The following is an 18,757-nucleotide window of genomic DNA, read 5'->3' as shown; positions in this document are numbered from 1 at the left end:
AACTGCACATATATGCCTAAATGCAGGTTCTTGCCGCCCTTCATTTTCCCAGAATTGTTATACCACCCACTGAAGCCTCCAAGGTAGAAACAGTCATAATAGTTTGAGAGTCTGGAATAAAAAATAATTCTAGGAATATAACTCATTTTGTAAATGCAAAGAGCCACCAATAAAGTAATATCACAAAGGCACTATTTAAGAATGTGTCCATTTCTCCTCCAAATGTAAAGTAGGCATGCTATGTGAGGTCACACCCACATGTACGTCCTTTGCATTTTTCCATTTATTAGGATAGGGGTATTGAAGGTATTAAAGAGGGTAAGTGTGTTGAACTTCCGAAAGCAATGGACAAGACAACACAGGGTTTCACACAGAAATGGAGTATTACTGCAGAGAAGTACAGTTGCCATCCCCGAGGACAGCAAAGAAATGCATTGAACACCCTAGGAGAGAAAACTGGAGGCTAAAGTCTTCATAAAAAGTGAGAAAAATACGTGAGCAGAAAACCACAAATACTGAAATGTGTAGTGAGACTGTTAGGCCAATCAGCATTCTCTTCAAGATTACCACAGACCTTTTACTGCATAATTTTCTCTCACTGCGCTCATGGCACTTCCCATCAGACTGGTCAATCCTATGGCTCAGAATGGCACAGTTACCCGACAGATCAAACATGTAAGATGACTGAAGAATATCCTGCCCCACTGAACCACTTCCAGAAACTTGACCAGATGACATATTGCCCAATATGGGTAGCCACAACTAGACCATCCATGCATGGGTTTGCTTCATCTGACTGCCACTGTTCTTGATCTAGTTTAGCATCCTGATATGATTGCTAATGGCATACAGCAATTAGAAAAAATAAAATGAAATAAAATACATTTTGTATAACTTGTGGAGAATACCTCTTTCAAAATAAATAACCTAGCTGCTGTATTATTTGGTTAACAATTGCATTTTGCTCATGTTATGGGCTTGTTTAATTAATGTGTACATCATAACCTTAAGGAGCACTGAATGAACGTAGTCTATTCAAAATGGCTTTTCAGATTTAAGAGGGGAGTAGAATCTAGCATATGCTTTGCAGCACTGATGCATCTGATTTCACCACCTTTAAGAATCTTAACCATCAGCAGAAGACCAGTTTTCTAAATTGGCGTCTCTTTCTAGCCTCTGTCTTTGATGTAATTCCATTGCTGATTCCTCATTTGTAAATCTACTGAGATCTCGACCACTTAAATACTAAACGAATAGCATGGACCTTTGGAGCTCCACTCACCAATAACAGAATAGAAATTCACCAATATGCCGATGACACACAGCTCTACTTGAAAGTTTTCTGACATGCAGACATCAAATACCCCAAATACTAACTGCACCTCACACAGACCTGGATGTCCTGCATCTACCTGTAACCCAGCACCCACAAGATAGATTTCATGTTATTTGTCAAGAACAACAAGCGAGAAAAAAACCAAACCTGTCTCAATGACTTGAACCTTGCCTATGCCAAACGCTAACCCTGACTCAATATCACTTTAGACATATCATGAACACCAACTTCATCCCCGAAGAATACATTGCTATAAAAAACAAAGAAAAACATAGTGCAGACTCTCTACTAAAGAAATTGAAACTGTTCCTCCTAGAAAGAGACTGCTGTTCAAGTCCTCGTAAATGTTCCACCACCTCCCAACCACGGCACGACACACCCAGGGCCTGAAAATAAATCATCACATTACCCCTATCATAATGGGCTCCTTTGGCTCCACTTTCCAGCTTGCATCATCTTCAGGACCAGCAGCATCAATCACAAAGCTCTCACGACCAGCACCCTGCCTATTGAGGGGACAAGCCCACCATATTTGGTGGTTCTCTGAACACTATCAAACTGGAGACGGTGAAGTGTGCGTAAAAAAAAAAAACTACTATATACATTTTCTGTCTATGCAGCCAGGCTTGGGAACAACATCCCAGTATCCATTAAGCCTGCCCGAATGCTGCTCCAATTTAGGAAAGAGTTGCAATAACACACTTGTGCTCCCAGAACCAGCTACCTCTCCAATCACTTGTTGACTGTATCCTTGGCTTTAACCCTGTACTGTGCTCTGCTGCCTTTTGGCTAGGTTTATCTACACAAATAAGAAATGCATACTTACATATATAGCCATCTTATTAAAGGGCCTATACGAAAATCAAATATTCTAGTCCAATTTCTTTTTTAAATATTGTTTGCGGATTTTATAGCCAAAAGAACACAATATTGGTAGTCAGATGTATGTTTCATAATAGATGGGAGTTCAGTGTTGGGAAATAAAACATTCCATAAAAAAATTACTTTCTGTCCAAACATAATCGATTACAGCAACACATACATTTATGTCATATTTGAACAACAGGGCATATATAAATTCAGGGAATATACTTAATACATTTGATCGCTTTGGTGCTATAGAATTAAACTCTACATTAAGAATTCATTTTATGGCAGCTACACCATGGTCCTCAAAGCTTAGCAAGTTTCTTAGTACAACAATGACTGGAATAAAGTTTTTTTCATACACCAGGTGTTCTCTGGCTCCATTATATTCTAGCTACAGGTTTGGTTATCGTAAAACCTTAGCACAAAAATATTAGGCATATTTTGGTGGCGAGTCCTTGTTCCAACACACCCAACATAATTGTTCTGGGCGCCAAATATAGCAGAATTTTAAGTATCTTAGGGCCAGACGTACAACCATTTTTAGCGGCTGCAAACATAACATTGTCCATTTGTGACAGCTAAAAATACAAACCCTATTTTGCGAGTCTGTAACCTATTAACGACTCGCAAAATAGGGTTTGTGAGTTGCTATTAGGAAGGGGTGTGCCATGAGCATCCCTTCTTAATAGCGAGTCGCAGAGAGGTGTATGATTGTTTTGCGGTCGCAAAACAATCACAGTTACCACCAATTTGAAATTGGTGGTAAGTCGGTCGCAAACTGGAAGGGGTTCCCAGGGGATCCTGGGGACCCCTTCCCCTTTGGATTTGGCAGCAAAAATATTTTTTAAGAGCAGGCAGTGGTCCCATGAATCACTGCCTGCCCTTAAGAAATGAAAAAAAAAACTTTTTATTTTTTCCTTTAAAGGAATACTGATTTTTTTTATTTTTTTTAAGGAAAACGGACTGCATTTTAGAAAAAAGTTGCTTTATTTAAATAGCAAATGCAGACATGGTGGTAGGCTATCCCAGCAGGCCACCATTCCAGTATTACTGTGCATTCACAATTGTTGCAAATTGCGACCTTCCTCATGAATATTGATTAGGCCGGTCATTTGCGACCCCATCGTGAATCGCTAATGTGTCCATTTTGCAAGTCGCAAATTGCGAGTCACAAAATGGCTGACGCATGCTACGAGCCAAGCGTCCATGAAGGAATAGGTAAGTGCTCATCTGATCACGTATTTCAACATGTGTCATCAGGCATCATTCCAAACACTTTCAGTTGCGTGCATGTTGCATATCCTGAATAAAACATGGATAGGCACCTTCATAGAATCGCAGAGCACCTCCTTTCATTTGGCGGTCTCCACAAGACCTAAAACTCTTTCCCATTTGGATCTGAACTGATGCAAGAGGCCGACTGCATTATTGGTTAACATTTTATAAATCATAGGTATTGCTTTGGTAGAAAGTGGCCCTGAAAGCACCCTGTATTGTATGGAAGGCTGACATTGCAATTTAGACCTTTACTTTTCAACGGCATGTCAATACTGTCAAGATCTTAACTTCTGGGTATCCATGACAGCACACTTTGCACTTATGGTGTCATAATTTCATTACATCTCAATCCCATAACAACTCACATCTTCGGAAACCTGTTGGTGTAAATAGAGCACAATGCCAACTATACTTCCAGTATCTCTATTGACCACTATATAGCTCAGAATCCATAAGCAAATATTACCTTTGATATCCCATCACTGACGTGGAACAAGACTATTGAGGATATTGATTGGATAATTTAAAAATCACAAGGCCCAGATGGGATACCAATAACTATATATCAATCGTTATCATGGTATTGGGCAAAGATCTTTTCTCGCTTATTCTACTTTTGCATTTTGTCCTGGAAATTAATGCATCACGAAGAGGTAGTTTGATTACTCCATTTTTTTTTTAAACAAGGTCAGAGCCTTTGCAGCCTATTACACTGTTCTAGATGCTTCTGGAAAGATGTCTTCAACACATTTTACAACATTTACAGAATTGGGTGAACAAAAATAAACTGATTATGTTGCATCAAGGGGCTTTTAGGCCAAACAGCAGCAGTACTGGGAATGCACTGGCTCTGAAGTTGATTATAGTGAGAAAAAAAACAATGAAGATGTAATTAGAAGGTCTGTATGACCTTCATTGGAAGATCCCACTTGGACTACTATTACACTTACTCATAAGGGGAATATGTGTAAATCATTTTTGCAGTTGGAAATGGCCTGATTCTTTAAATGTACAAAAGTACAAATTGCAATTTGGTAACATTACCGAAGGGCAATTTGTGTTGCTGAATTATGGTCATTAAAGATTCATATTTTAATGACAACCCGAAGGAACTGGTAATCATTCACAATGGGGAAGAGGTCCTAATGGACCCTTTCCCCTTTGTGAATGATGAAACAATTATTTTTTAAGAGCAGGCAATGGTCCCACTTAAAAAGCAATCACAGACATGGTGGCTTGCTAACCCCAGAAGGCCACCATCCTGTGATGCCTGAAATTCCTCATAGGTAGCAAACTGCGACATACCTCTTAATATTCATGAGGTAGGTCAATTTGCGACCCACTAGGAATTGCTATTTGAAACGTGTACATTTTTGTACATTTGGAATTGAGATTTCCTAATTGCGATTTGCTAAGAAACACAATTATAAAATCACAATTTCATACTCTGTTCATATGGCCTGAAATTACATACATACAGGCACATGAAAACTTGTTTTATTGAATTTGAAGAATGAATATTAAAACACATCATCTGAAGATAAATTCTAATACAACTAAGATTTGGTTAGGAAAAGGTAAACAAATCACCCCCCCCCCCCAAGGAAATGGTGTGTTGTTGGGTCCAATTTAGAGGTATTTGAACAGTTTTCCCATCTAGGCACTATATTCCACAACAGACTTTACTCTTCATTTGAAATTGAAAATCAGAGCTGTAAGGTCATGAAATATTATACTACTAAAATTTCCTTCTTTACCCTTTATGATCGTGAATGCACAAATGTTACAAATCTTGAACATTCCAAGTAAGTAGAAGCTCCCGAAACTCTGAAAAAGTTTGTCTGTTGAAACTTGGTATTGTAGGATTGAGCTTTAGAGGTTGCGCTCAGATCCTATGACAATCATCCTATGACACTTTGGTATGCTGTCTCCAACACAATATGTAATGTATTTGCAAAAGAACTTTAAGATGATCTGAATGATTTGTAAATGAATTCCCATTTGGAGAAGTGTACAGTATTGCAATAAGATAGTTGTTAAATGATAAAAGTTTGGTTGAAGAAGATTTTAAAACAGCATACCTACTCCAGCGATTAAGACCATTGACAAAATACAAGGCAGTACTCATTTGCATGCAAAACTGTTTCTATGGGATACATGCCATATTATATAGTGGCAAACTTTGATTCAAATGTTCAAAGCTGCTATGTTAATTTAAGGACAGGCAGACTACAAACCAGTGACTACACAAAATAACTCTGATAAGGCTTGTACACTGTGTGGATGCCCTTTATAAGCTTTAATGCATATATTATTGATGTGCCCAATGCAGAATAGTCTAAGAAAATGATATGAGTTTCTGATATTTCAGAGGAAAAACTACTACATTGACCAAAGCAATCAATGAAATGAATAAGACGACTTCCATTAACGCTTGATATAATCTGTTCATTATTTTAAATGTATTTTTAGTATGTGAATGTGTATTAGATTTATTTTAATATTATACTTGTCATCATATACTGTATGAAAATAATTGTTATTTTGAGATTGTCAATTTACTTATACTTTCTTCTGTGGAAGTTAATGTTTGTAATGATAAATACATGTAAATACCTAAACATTTAATAAATTCCACCTTCCATAAGCAGTAGATTTAGTAGTCAGTGAGGGAGGACAAGGGGATTTGGTTAGAAAATGGGGAATAGTTACCACAAAATGAGTGGGGTTAAGGGAACTGACGGGTGCATCATTTGCTTACCCTTTCTAGAATTTGTCTCCAGGCCACTCATGTAGCAGTGTGGGGCCATTAGCCAATAACAACACTGTTTTTCAAAAATGTTTACAGCTGATTATCTATGCTGGCAAGCAAGACATAATTCCCTCATCTAGAATAAGATATTATTTTTCCCTACATTTTATTTTTAGAATGTTGACTAGAGGCTTATTGCAAATAGATCATTAGCACATTGTTCTATGCCCAACACCCTCATTCATTTCTTGGAATCAAAGATTTATGGGTTGTGAGCAGGAACCTAGAACCAATGACAGGGAACTCTTACACCCCTCAATAACAAAGTATTTCGAATGATTTGCAGAGATGTTTTGGTCAATCACGTATTGATAGGGCTGTAGTGCATTTGATTCATGCTGTACATGCTAAACATACATAAATTATTGAACTTGCGACAGCTGTATTTGGATATATTTAAGTTGATGGATAAAGCCTATCCCAAGAGCATTGTGTGGAAACATGACCCACCCGTGTGTCATTAATCATGCAGATAAGATACCATGAGGAATACCGTTTACACCAGCTGAGCAACTTCAGCACAATGTCCACCCACTTTCACACAGGGCACCCAGAAAAGCAGAAGACAGCAAAAATGAAGCGTTCCATCGATTCAATATGAAAATGGGGGCATCTAAGATCTTACCTGTGTGAACAAGTTTGTGGGTCTCCATTGTATTTCTTTCACTAAATGTTTTTCCACACAGCTCACACATGAAGTCTTTGATGCCTAGTCAAGAACATATACCATTAGTTATGCAAGAGATAACACTTGGTTACAATAATACAGTAGGAGGTGGAAAACTCCTTATCTCTAAATGTCAAGAATTTGCACAAATAATTTGGAAAAGATAGTGTGTTTCTAATCAAGTAATTTGTTAGTCACAGAAATATGGCCATGTGCTGAATTTGACTGGCAACTTAATAAAAAAAGTACATTTCAGCTCTTCTTTATATAGGTAGAAATACATATTGTGGTTGGTAAAACAAAAGGTGGCCCAAAGATGTTCCCTTGGAAAACCAACACATCTTATCCTTTAGGATGTTGTGACCATAACCAGAACCTATTTAGCCTTTGTAAAGCATGCTAAACGGCGGAATAATGCATGGCATTTGGATTCAGAAAAAGAATCATGCTGCGAAACTGATTACTAAGCTAAGGGCTTCAGCATATGGCTCTGAAAACATATAAACTTTAAATCTACTTTTTGGAAGACGTTTCAAGCGACTGGAGAGTCAAAATGAAACAGCATGGATACAATTAAGCAATAATTTATTATTAAGTTTATTAAGCATGCTATTATGTACTCTGATTCTAGTTGATTCTACCAAGTCACTTGGAATCACGCTGGATAAGGAATTAAACAGGAGAGCTCCCATCAACACTATGGCAAAAAATGCCCGTTTCCATCTGAGCTATCTTAGAAAATTGAAACCGTTCATCGACACTGCTGAGCTAAAAATGGCTCTGCAAGCTTTGGTTATCTCAAGGATTGAGTATGGATGCACAACACTAGCAGGGCTACCTAAGATTTCAACAGCTCCATTAAAAGCCTGCCTGTATGCTGCAGCGAGACTCGTACCGGGTACAAGAAAATTTGACCACAACACTCCACATCTGAAAGTGCTCAAATGGCTACCATACAAGGCAATAATTCAGCTAAAGATGGCATGTATTACACATAAAGCTCTATACTACAAAACACCACTTTACCTTGCCCAGAAAATTATGATTTCTGGAGGCCTTAGATCTTCGAGGGGAGCCGCTGATTACTTACTAAAACCAGCAATTTTCCGAAAGAAAAGAACATGAGACAGAGCATTCTCGGGAGCTGCGCCAAGAATTTGGAAATCGTTGCCTCAGATTATCAGAGGAATCACCTCGGTCTCGAGATTCAACAAAGAGGTTAAGTCCTTTTTCATAAGTAAATTACTCACTTAACTAACAAGGGTCTTCTCTCTGCTCCTTTGAGACCTTTTAGTCATTTCTGAAGCTACTATTTTCAGTTTTGTTAAGAAGTGAAAATAATCAGGATGATTGGACAGCTATTATCTGAGTAATGACTAAGGAGATAGCACAAGTCAAGGGGCTTTCGTCAAGTCTCACCTATGGACCTTAGTCAGACCTGGTGGGATACCCATGTCCGTACGCAAAATTCAGGGACGATGGCTAAAGAAGGTACCTCTAGCAAGCCACATGGTTATGGTCTGGTTTTGTAACGGTCTTCGAGTTGTGACCCCACGTTTTCTTAAGGGATATTACAGTTTATATGCAAGTATGTCATGTCATGCACTACTATATCCTAAGTAGTCGCCTACTAAGACATAATATGTATATTATTGTAAATTGGTAAACTATGAACGAAACTGATTGCTGTTGATTTGTAAAGCGCTCTGACACCCAGCATTAGGTCATGTTTGCGTTATAGAAAACACTAAATAAATAAATCCATATGTGTGTTTGTGCTGAACTCATGTACCCTGCACTTCAATAAGAATAAAAATTGGTGAACACAAAGGTTTTCATATTTTTACAAAAAAGTGGTAGGTTATAATTTACACTTTAAGATAACAGATATTCTACTGGTAGTAGCCATACAGAAACTGAGCAGCCATCAGTTCTAGTGATATAAATCTAGGAACTGGGAGCAGACATACAGCTGCCAAACTTAAGGAACATGCTTGTCTGTAAGATTGAAAGTGAGATTGAAGATACCGAAGAGCAGTTCTGGACACAGTTCTATGCAGAAGACATAGTGAGTTATTGACTAAACATTTCCTAACTGAAACCGGTCCAGTAATTGTGGACGGAAGCATGGAGAGGAAGAGAGGCATCATTTAAAACGATTTGAAGCATTTTCAGCGATTAGTCCAACAGGTCCTGTAATATACTGTTGCCGTAAGCCAAGCAGGAAGACCTAGTAGGTTGGACCACCAGCCTTTTGCCCTCTGGAAGAAAAAAGGGAGGCTAATGCTCACGATTTTAAGCAAGACTAAGTTGATGCTCTTTGATTGATATGAGGTGCAATGGAGAGAGAGAGGCATGAAAATCTCTTAAGTTCTAAACCTTATAACTGGAACGGAAACTGGATCTAAGGAGGAAGGTCACCAGATGGAGAGGGTTTACCAAGGAGAACTTCAGTGTTTGTGGATTTGACTTTAAGAGTCCCTTCCCATTGAAGTCATTAGAGCCTGGAAATTCTCTATGGAGTTAATATAACATGCAACGGAAAGATGTCGGACCTTACCTTAATTTGTAGGCTGTTTTGTAACCATTTCTCTTCCTGCCTTTCTCTGACCTGCTAGCCCCTTCTTACTTATTTTCCCAATATGTTGTTCTCTCAGATATCCTCACTTATACCCTACTCATATATTTTTAGCCCTCCTTTTGGTGACCTAATTCTCTTACCCACTCTGCACCTTGATCCCATCCTCTCGGACCCTAATACACCCCAATCATTAAACGCTCTGGGATACAGAGAAAATGTTCAAACAGAGGCAGAGGAGACACACTTGCATTTCAGCATGTGTCTACATCAACATGGGTTAGGCGGCTGGAGAAAACACCTGTCACCACGAGAGAAAAGAAGGTTTCAGCACTGCCTGCATTTTAGTGCAGGTGGGATGGTGTTTACACTCACGGCCAGATTTCAAGGCACCAATTTCCATATCAGATGTCTGCATCTGACTGGAGACTGCACAGACAGTACCACTGTTTCACTAACAGAGGAGTTTCCGTTTTGTTTGTATTTGCGCCAGCTTTTACCATTCAGGTGACATTCCAACATTGATACAAAGTAGTCTAGGAGGGCATTTGAAAAAATTAGGAACCCATTTTCTTGTGTTACAGAAGGTTTGTTTCTGGTGCATTTGACCAGACGTGGTTGAAACTCTTGGATACCTTTTATCTCCAATTAAGTTATAGGGCCTCACTACTGTCTTAAAGTAAGAACAGAATTCAAGAAGTCATTAGATGTCTTAAAATTAAAAGTTCAGATACAAAAATGTTACTATTTGGAACTTCAGAAATTCAATTTTTACCCAAATGAATCAAACTTTTGGGCTCATGTTGTTTATTGAACTCATTCAAAGGGGTCCAGATTCAGAGCCCAAAGTTTAAAAATATGATTTTGCATGGAATAAAGCATGAGGAGAGGAAGGAAGCAGTCAGGCGTGAGAATAATCATAAGGACTCTGCCAAATGTTCTAGGGAAAGTTGCAGTCGAAGATTAAGAAGGCATAAGCAAAATTAACGTTTAGCTTACTGCATAATTGGTAGTTCTCTTCTAGAGAAAAGAAGTTTAAAAATTATCAGTGTCCAGAGAGAAACTTGATCAGCCTCGGCATTGCATGACTTATTGCAACACTAACAAGGCATCAGTGTTTAAAGGATTCCAATTGTCTCTTTGAAGAATTGATTTCTAATTAGTCCCATTGCTTGGGGCAGGTGGCCCTTATTGTTCCGTGTTAGCGCACAATGCACAGGCTTGAGGTATTCATAGGAGAGAGGAGTCTTGTAGCTTTGTTTTGAATGTGCTGAACGTTTGCACTGGTAAGATGGCACAAAGAAGGAGAGGAGGAATCAAAGTTGTGTAACTGAGCCTGGACTGTGATGATTAGCATAATAAGCAAAGGGTGGTAGGATAGAAAGAAGCAAAGCTTCTCACTAAATTAAGATTTTAGTTATCCCACAGAAAAGAACATGTGGGAGGCTGAAGGTTGTTGGGTGTTGGGTTTGCACACCAGGGTGCATATTACAGGCAAGGTGCCCTGCCCTCCTCTTGTCACAGCACACCTTAGGCTGGGGGTGCTGTGTGTAAAACCAGTTCAGTGCACCCTTTCACAATCAATTCCCTAGCGCAGTTGCGAACTTGCACCTGACCTGGGAGAAGCACAGTAGTGAAAGGCACAGACCAGCTGTTTGACGTTGCTGTTCGATCTTTCACTATGCAGGTGGTATACCAGTCTACAATTAAAGGAAGGGGGTGGGTGGGCACAGATACCCAGGCAGATGGGTGCAGTGAATAATTGCACCCACATGCAAGAGGATACTTGGGGTGGGTCCAGGTGAGTCCTTTTGTCCCTTTCATAACACAGCCTCCTCACAGTTCTTTTGCTTCCATATTAAAATCTATAATATGATGTGGGCGCTAAGACAAAGAATTCTCTCATTTGCTCGGGATCACACATGCCATGCAAATGATTAAACGTTCCCTTGAGAATGTGTGCCAATGCGATCTGTATTTCAGAAAAGGTTGTACAAGTATCTGCAGCTCCCTTCCGTAATCCCAAAGTGCCTTAGCATGCAAAAAGCTGACGCACAGGGCGATTGCACCCCCCGGCCACCATGGGGAGATTGTACTGCATCCTGTGAAAGGGTCAGTTTCTTTTGAAAGAGGTCCAAGAACAGATTCCACTGAGCTTCTAGGCATTGTTGCAAGGGCCACATGTGAAGTCTCCCATGTTGAACTAGAAAGATGCAAGTGCCCTTCAAACCCAATAGGGACGCGATCTGTCTCGTCATTGGATGAAGAGTATGTAAGAGATTGTGACATTTCAGATTGATGATAACCTCTCCTCTTATACACCTTTGCCGAGTGGGTCTCCAGTACTGCTCTAAGGAATTGTAGATTTTGGTCAAGGTTGTAGATATGCGGTTTATTAACCAGTTATCTAGATAAGGATAGACAAAGATCTTTTGCTCCTTTAGATGGGCTGTGATGACGGCCATACATTTTGCAAATGTTCATGGAGCTGATTTTAGTTGGCAAGGTAGGACTTTGTATTGGTGATAAGATCATACTATGAATTGAAGGAACTTTCAATGTTTTGGCGATACTAGAATGTGAAACTAGGCATCTATTGAACACATCCAGTCTCCGTGGCATAGTTGAGGACAGATCTGGTGTAATGCTAACATTACAATTTTTTTCTTCTTTAAATATTTGTTTAGTACTCCTAATTCTTCTCTTGGCCCTTTTTCCGCACCAGAAAATATTGGGAATAAATTCCCAATCCTCTCTGGTGATGAGGAACCTCCTCCACAGCATGCTTCTGCAACAGAGTGTTCTGAGTAGGTCTTTCTGATATGCTGATGTTTAAGATGGTGGACTTGAAGGAGGAGGGGGCCTGAATTGAAGAGAATATCCATTCTGAACAATATTCACTGTTCTACTTGTTTGGCAATACACCCCCCTCCACCGGAGTGACAAACAGAGAAGGGTGAATTAACGGTTTATTGTTTAGCCTGAGGTTTTTCCATGGATGCAGACTGCTGCTGGATTCCCGCACTTCCTGTTGCTTTTCCAGGGTGATAGGGTTGTCTTGGCTGCTGCTGGTGTTAGTAAGACCAGTGACGGGTTTGAACCCTCTGAGAGAAATATCTTCTATCATAGGGTCTGTACCTCCCACGGTATACTTTCCGCTTCTCCTGACTAACAGCCTTCAAGGTGTCCATCTCTATTTTCATTCAAGACATCTCGTAGTCCACATGAGACCCAAAGAGAGTGTTTCCTGAAAATGGTAAATTCAGAATTCAGCATTGTGCCTCTGGTTTAAATCCAGTAAAATTGAGACAAGATGATCTACGTGCACAGATCCCATGGCAATATCCCTGAGCATCAAGGTCCGGTGTGCCAGCTGCTGGAATCATAATCTGTTTCACCACTAGGCCACCTTAATTTAAGATCTCTTAAAAGTCTAGCTTGTCTACTCTTGGAAGTTTCTCTGTAAATCTATTTAACAAATCTCACAGAGATTGGTCATATGTTCCCAACAAGGTGGAAACACTGGCAACCTTCATTGCAGATGCTGATTGATGTTCCACACATTTATTCCCCCAAGAGCATCTATTTCTTTCCTTTTTCCGACTGGGAGAAGAAGGAGCAGAAAAGTGGGACTTTTTTGCTGCTACTACAATGACTAAATATGGAGGATGATCTGAACTAAAAATAGGGGGTCTTGGTCACATGGTTTATATATTTTTTTAAAGTCAAGATGGAACAGACTTTACCAATGCAGGTGTAAAGAATAATTGCATTGCATGTTCTTATAGGCCAGGAACCACAGGAAGTAATGACTGTGCTGCTGTTCCCTCACGTAACTTCTCAAAAATCACTGAACAGGATGTAGTAGGGTTAGGGACATCAATGTACAGTTTTGCTGCCCTGTAAGAAACTACCCTCTTTTTGCATGATTGTATATGGTTAATAAAAACCGTTTACAAAAATACATTTATAAAATTTATATTTGATCAAATCCAATTTGACCAAATAGGCGGTGAATAAAATGTTACGATTAGAATTTAAAATGTATAGTATTGTCTTGAACTGTTTAACTTTAAAATGTATTGTTGTTTCTTTTTGCATGGTTGCCCGCACTTTTGCTAAACTACTGATGTACTTCGACTGAGTGTGCCCTGGCTTCCTGCCAAACAGGTACCCAGGGCCTATGTTCTTTCTTTAAAACAGCACTAGAAACAAAACCCAATTGTCACTCTTTGGCCAGAGATCAGTCCCTTGTAAATGGTACCACAGGTACGAAGGGCACGGTGGCCAGGGAAGGCTTCTAAGGGGTGCAACACTTATTGCGCCACCCTTAGAGGCCCTGCACCTTTACACACACACACACACACACACACACACACACACACACACACACACACACACACACATACTGCTTTTGAAGGCTGCATGTTTGGGTGCAGAGCAAAGTGGAGAGTCAACATGGCCACATGCCATGGCATAGGTCAACCACCCCTCAGCTGGGTGCACTATACCAGTAGTGAGGGTAAAGGTGCATGAGCCCTGTACCCTTACAGTGTCTTAGTCAATTATTAGACATTGTAAGTGCAGTAATGCCATTAAGAGTATATGGTGCTGGGAGTTTGTCATAACAAACTCCTTAGCCCCATAATGACTTTACTGAAAACTGGGAAGTTTGGTATCAAACTTCTCAGCACATTAAAGCCACACTGATGCCAGTGTGGGATTTAATGAACAATGAACTCAGAGGGCATCTTAGAGAGGCCAGCTGAAAACCGACCTAAGACTAGTGTCCAGGCTGCCACCACCAGACATGTTTCTGGACCCCAGGGTCGAGAGCCTGCTGCTCACGGGGGCCTGAAACAATGCACATCCTGGGTAGAGGTGCCAAGCCTTCTCCCCCAGGATGGGCAGGGTCCATGAAGGGGAAGCTTCAAAGGCTTGCCACCTTTGTGAGTTACACCAGACCTTTGCTGCTTCCTGCAATTGACTCCCACCGGTTCTGACCTCCACTTTGGGCGGGAGAATCTGCAGGAAAACCAAGTGAGGAAGGGAGGTGTGCCGACCTTTGCCAACCCCAACCCTCTTGTGGGGGGACCCAGCCAACCAGAGTGAGGCATATTCCCCATCCCACTGGAGGGTGGCATAATAAGCGGTGTACCCACCCCAAGGAAGGGACCCATGGGTCCCAACCTTTACTTACCGGTAACGCCCCTAAATTTAGCATTTAGGGACACCCTGAACATTGCCTCCTCAGACAAGAACTGACCAGAAGAAAAGAATAAGGACCGAAGAGGCAGTGCTGAAACTAAGAAAGGAGGACGCTCACAGAATTGGCCCCAGCCCTACAGGCCTGTCCGCACCTCGAACCTGCTCCAGAGAAACCCTGGTGTGTAGAGCAGCAGCCTCAAGAACCCGAAGGACCTGCTTGCCTTCCAAACCAAAGAATTTGTCTCCCGTGAGCACCAAATTTGCTCACCAACAGACTCAGATTCCAGCCAAAACCATGAGTCTGCACCACTCTGCACCCAACACCCGAGTTTGAGCGGCCCACGAGGAGGTCTCCCCAGCAATCCTGACCTGGTGATCCCGGACTTGCCTTGAAACTCCAAGCCAAGCCTGCAGCCTCTTTCTGGAAGATCCCCCCCGACCGGAGCTGGTGAGAAAACCAGCAGCCTAAAGACACCCCTGCACCCAATGTACCCCGGCCTTGGGTGGCCCAACTGACAGTGTCCTAGCATCCCCAGGCATCCCAACTTACCTCTCTTACCGGTGGTCACCTCCAGAAGGTCTTCGTCCCTGAGCCTGCAGTCTTTGTTGTAACTGGAAAATCCCCTTTGAAATCAACAGGGCACCCGATGCCAAAACAGCACACTGCACCCCTCCACACCTGCGCCGCTGCAGGTGTACTTTTGGTGCTAATTCGGATCTCCCTTTGCCCTGAGCGTAACACCAGGAGCTTTGCTCCCATTAACCCTGTGGTCTGCTTGTGAGAAGCCACCAACCGGAGGCTCCCTATCCCCCACTGGATAACATGGGGCCTCAGCACTCTGCACCCGGCCGCCCTAGTGCTGCTGGGGGTGTTTCAAGAGTGCACCCCTGGTTCTAACCCCAGAATACCAACTGCAACAACCAAGTACTTACAGTTAACCAATACCATATTCTCTCTATAGGAATACATGGACTGTTTTTCCTTGAAATGTGTTGTGAGTGGAGTTGGTTTTGTATGAGAACTTGAAAAACAGCAAAGAACTACAAACAACTTTACTTACCTTTTCTCTGGGAAATGTCCCAGTGTGATATCTGCCTTAGGACACAAGGTTCCTCGCATGACAGGTGCCCACCATGCCAACCAGGTCTAATCTACACCTACACGGCCACCGATGGCCATTAGTCCTAACGTTGTACCATGATCACTTACCATAATACAAGCGGCCGTTCTCATGTCACGACACCCCGCCTATGATACTCAACACAGTTTGAATGATAGTGATGCCGAAGTTCTCACTGGCTCACTTGCGTCAGCATGACATCGTACACCATTTTTAAAGCTCATCCTAACTGTCTTGCCCATTTCTTTCTCCATTTCATGATCTCTTCACAGTAAATTTTTACTCTGGCGTATAAATACTATGAACTGATGATGATCCCAATATTGATTAAAAGGGATCGAAACGTCGTCGGCTATATGTACACTGTAAACGTTTTCCTAACCAATATTACCCATGTGTAACGGTGTTCCACCACATCTATGCTTGTACTAATTGAATGGATAATATACAAGCAAGTCGCTCTGCCTGAGCCTTCCTGTTTGTTTTTTCTGTTTTATGTATGCTTAGTAGGACGCAGTGTTGTGTCCCACTTGATTGTTTTCGTGTCAATTTTACGAATCAAAAACATTTCTGTCTGGCTGGACACCTTCAAATATAGTCCCTGACCAATCCAATTGGGTTCACTTGTCCTTTATAACCAGTGTGGTATCTAGGCAAATCACACCGAGTAGATCTGTAAAAAAGTAATCTAACAGTAATTTCCACTGTATTGAAAAGATTTACCTGTAACAAAGACATTTTCATTCAGCTTGCTAGTATTGTTCAACCTGCCTTGAAAAGTACCATTTACACTTACCTGTACCAGGCTTGCTTGGTTCTAGAATATAAATATAACTAAATAATATTCTTGATACCAACAAATTGGTCAGAGTTCAGTCTTTGAGTGTGTGACATCATTTGCTGCCTGATTGGGTACAACAAATGCTAAGCACTACCCTCTGATAAAGCCTTACTGCTCGTCCACACTACCACACATAGAGAGTAAGGTGCTATCTACTTTTACCTCGGTCTACCTATAGGGTTCCTCTGGACTCTGTGCACACTATAACTCATTTTGGTATAGTATACACAGAGCCAGATTCCTACATGCCCCTCTTATTAAAAACACATTATGGGTAAGGAGATCATCTATTGGAGACTCTCTTGCCAGAGGTGCATCTGTCAGAGTAGGTGAGTAAACTTTGACTGATGAGCAAATAAGTAGTAGTAGTAGTAGAAGGAGAACTTTTTCTGTGACTAGATCTGGGTCTACTGCTTCATCTTCACGTCTAGATTGTCTGGATGTAGATCTTCTAGATGTAACTTTTGATTTGGAGTGGTGACGTAGTGGAGATCCTTGTGGAGACTTATGTGGAGAAGTTGTAATATGTGGGCTTCTTATGGGTCCTGTAGGGATTATAGGGATCACAGACGGTGTGCTTGGAGAAAAGTGAAGCGATTCAGACACCTCCGATGTATGTGGCACAGTTCTATGTTGTAAACTTTGTAGCCAGCATGGAGCTGGTCCTTGATGTACTGCTTCGATGTTGATGGGTGATGGACTGTCTACTTTAATGCCAACGTATGCTTCGATGGCGAATGCCAAGGATGCTTTAATGTTTAGTGATGGCTCGACGGCTTACCGGTCGACAGCGAACACACAGGTAACTGTTCTGTCCTCAATGTCAAACCTCAATGTCGACAGGGAACTTCTCCTCCGATGATGGTGATGTCTCTCCATGGATCTCCCTCTGCTAGGGTCCTTGGACGAAGGGGAAAGTGCTTTGAAAGATGTCTGCCCTTCCCAAAGGCCTCTTGAAGAGCAGCCAGCTGCTGTGACTGGTCTTTCTTGGAGGCCAGGAGTCTGATCTTTTCTCTGTCCTTTTATAGTTCGCTTGGAAAACTTTTCACAGTGACCACAAGTAGGATCTGTCTGAGCCTTCTTCTCACAGGAAGGACACTTCACAAAAAGTGAAAGCATGTTTGACAGGAAAATAAACTATTTTCTGTCATAAAAATATCTATCTAGGTGGTAAGAAATGCTGAATGACTTCCAAAAGAAAACGTTTTAGAAAGATTTTCCAGTGTTTTTTGCCAAAAAGGAATAGTTCCGTGCCCCAGGATCCTGTCACCAAGAGCTGTAAAGATGAACTGACCTAACTGTCACCGGTGAGGCATAATGGGAGACAGGTAGTACTGTGAGGTTTTTAAGGCACTGTGTCGGTTTTCTCGACTATTCTTTAAATGGCAGCCTATTGGCTAACAAGGTCTCATATTCCCCCCCCCCTTTTTTTTTTTTTTTTTTTTAAAGAGTTTGATAAAGATTTTGTGTTTGTTTACTAACAACACATATCTAAGTAATTGGTTTCTTTTTAAAAATAATATTCAATGTAATCTGGCCATTGTTAGACAGTCTCTAGACATGTATGTAAAGTACTATGTACAAAGCTTGTTATACATTCAAGAAAATGGTTAAAAAGTGCTCCAAAATCCCCGTGCATGGGCAGGACTATTCAGGGCTTATGGCTATTGATGAGGATACCCTGGAAGAGCAAGAGAGATCCAGAGTTCTGAATGGCTTGATCAGCTATGCACATTTTCCTCAAACTTCTATGTCAAACAAGTGGAAGTCAGAGTAGAAACTGAATAGCAGGTGAAAATTTAGTAGTAATGCTAAGTTGCTTTGACTAACATTTGAGATGCTAGCCCACATAGCTATTGGTCCCTTGAGTCTGTGGGGATAGGAAGTGGAACACGCGTGCTCACTTTTGGATGAGGTATGGGGCAGATATGGCACCGGTCTGAAAAGAATCAATATATTTTTGGGGGAAATTCGCTAATTCACCAGCAAAGACTATGATTGGGTGTTTTAAGAGTCCATTGGGTCATAAGACCTCACACTCTGAAG

At 41.1% G+C, this 18,757-nt stretch overlaps 1 protein-coding gene across 6 annotated transcripts in view; it reads right to left on the bottom strand.

The window, feature by feature from the left end:
* The window catches only part of PRDM15 (PR/SET domain 15), a 371,830-nt gene that overhangs the window by 81,110 nt on the left and 271,963 nt on the right, over positions 1–18,757 (bottom strand). For all 6 annotated transcript variants that reach the window (XM_078656809.1, XM_078656805.1, XM_078656810.1 and 3 more), the window contains one exon: positions 6,922–7,005. In XM_078656809.1, coding sequence (XP_078512935.1) covers positions 6,922–7,005 — 84 coding nt within the window. The remainder of the gene's footprint in view (positions 1–6,921; positions 7,006–18,757) is intronic.

This window comes from Lissotriton helveticus, chromosome 8, assembly GCF_964261635.1.
Source record: "Lissotriton helveticus chromosome 8, aLisHel1.1, whole genome shotgun sequence".
NCBI lineage: Eukaryota > Metazoa > Chordata > Amphibia > Caudata > Salamandridae > Lissotriton > Lissotriton helveticus.
This window is presented reverse-complemented; position numbering and strand designations above follow the sequence as displayed.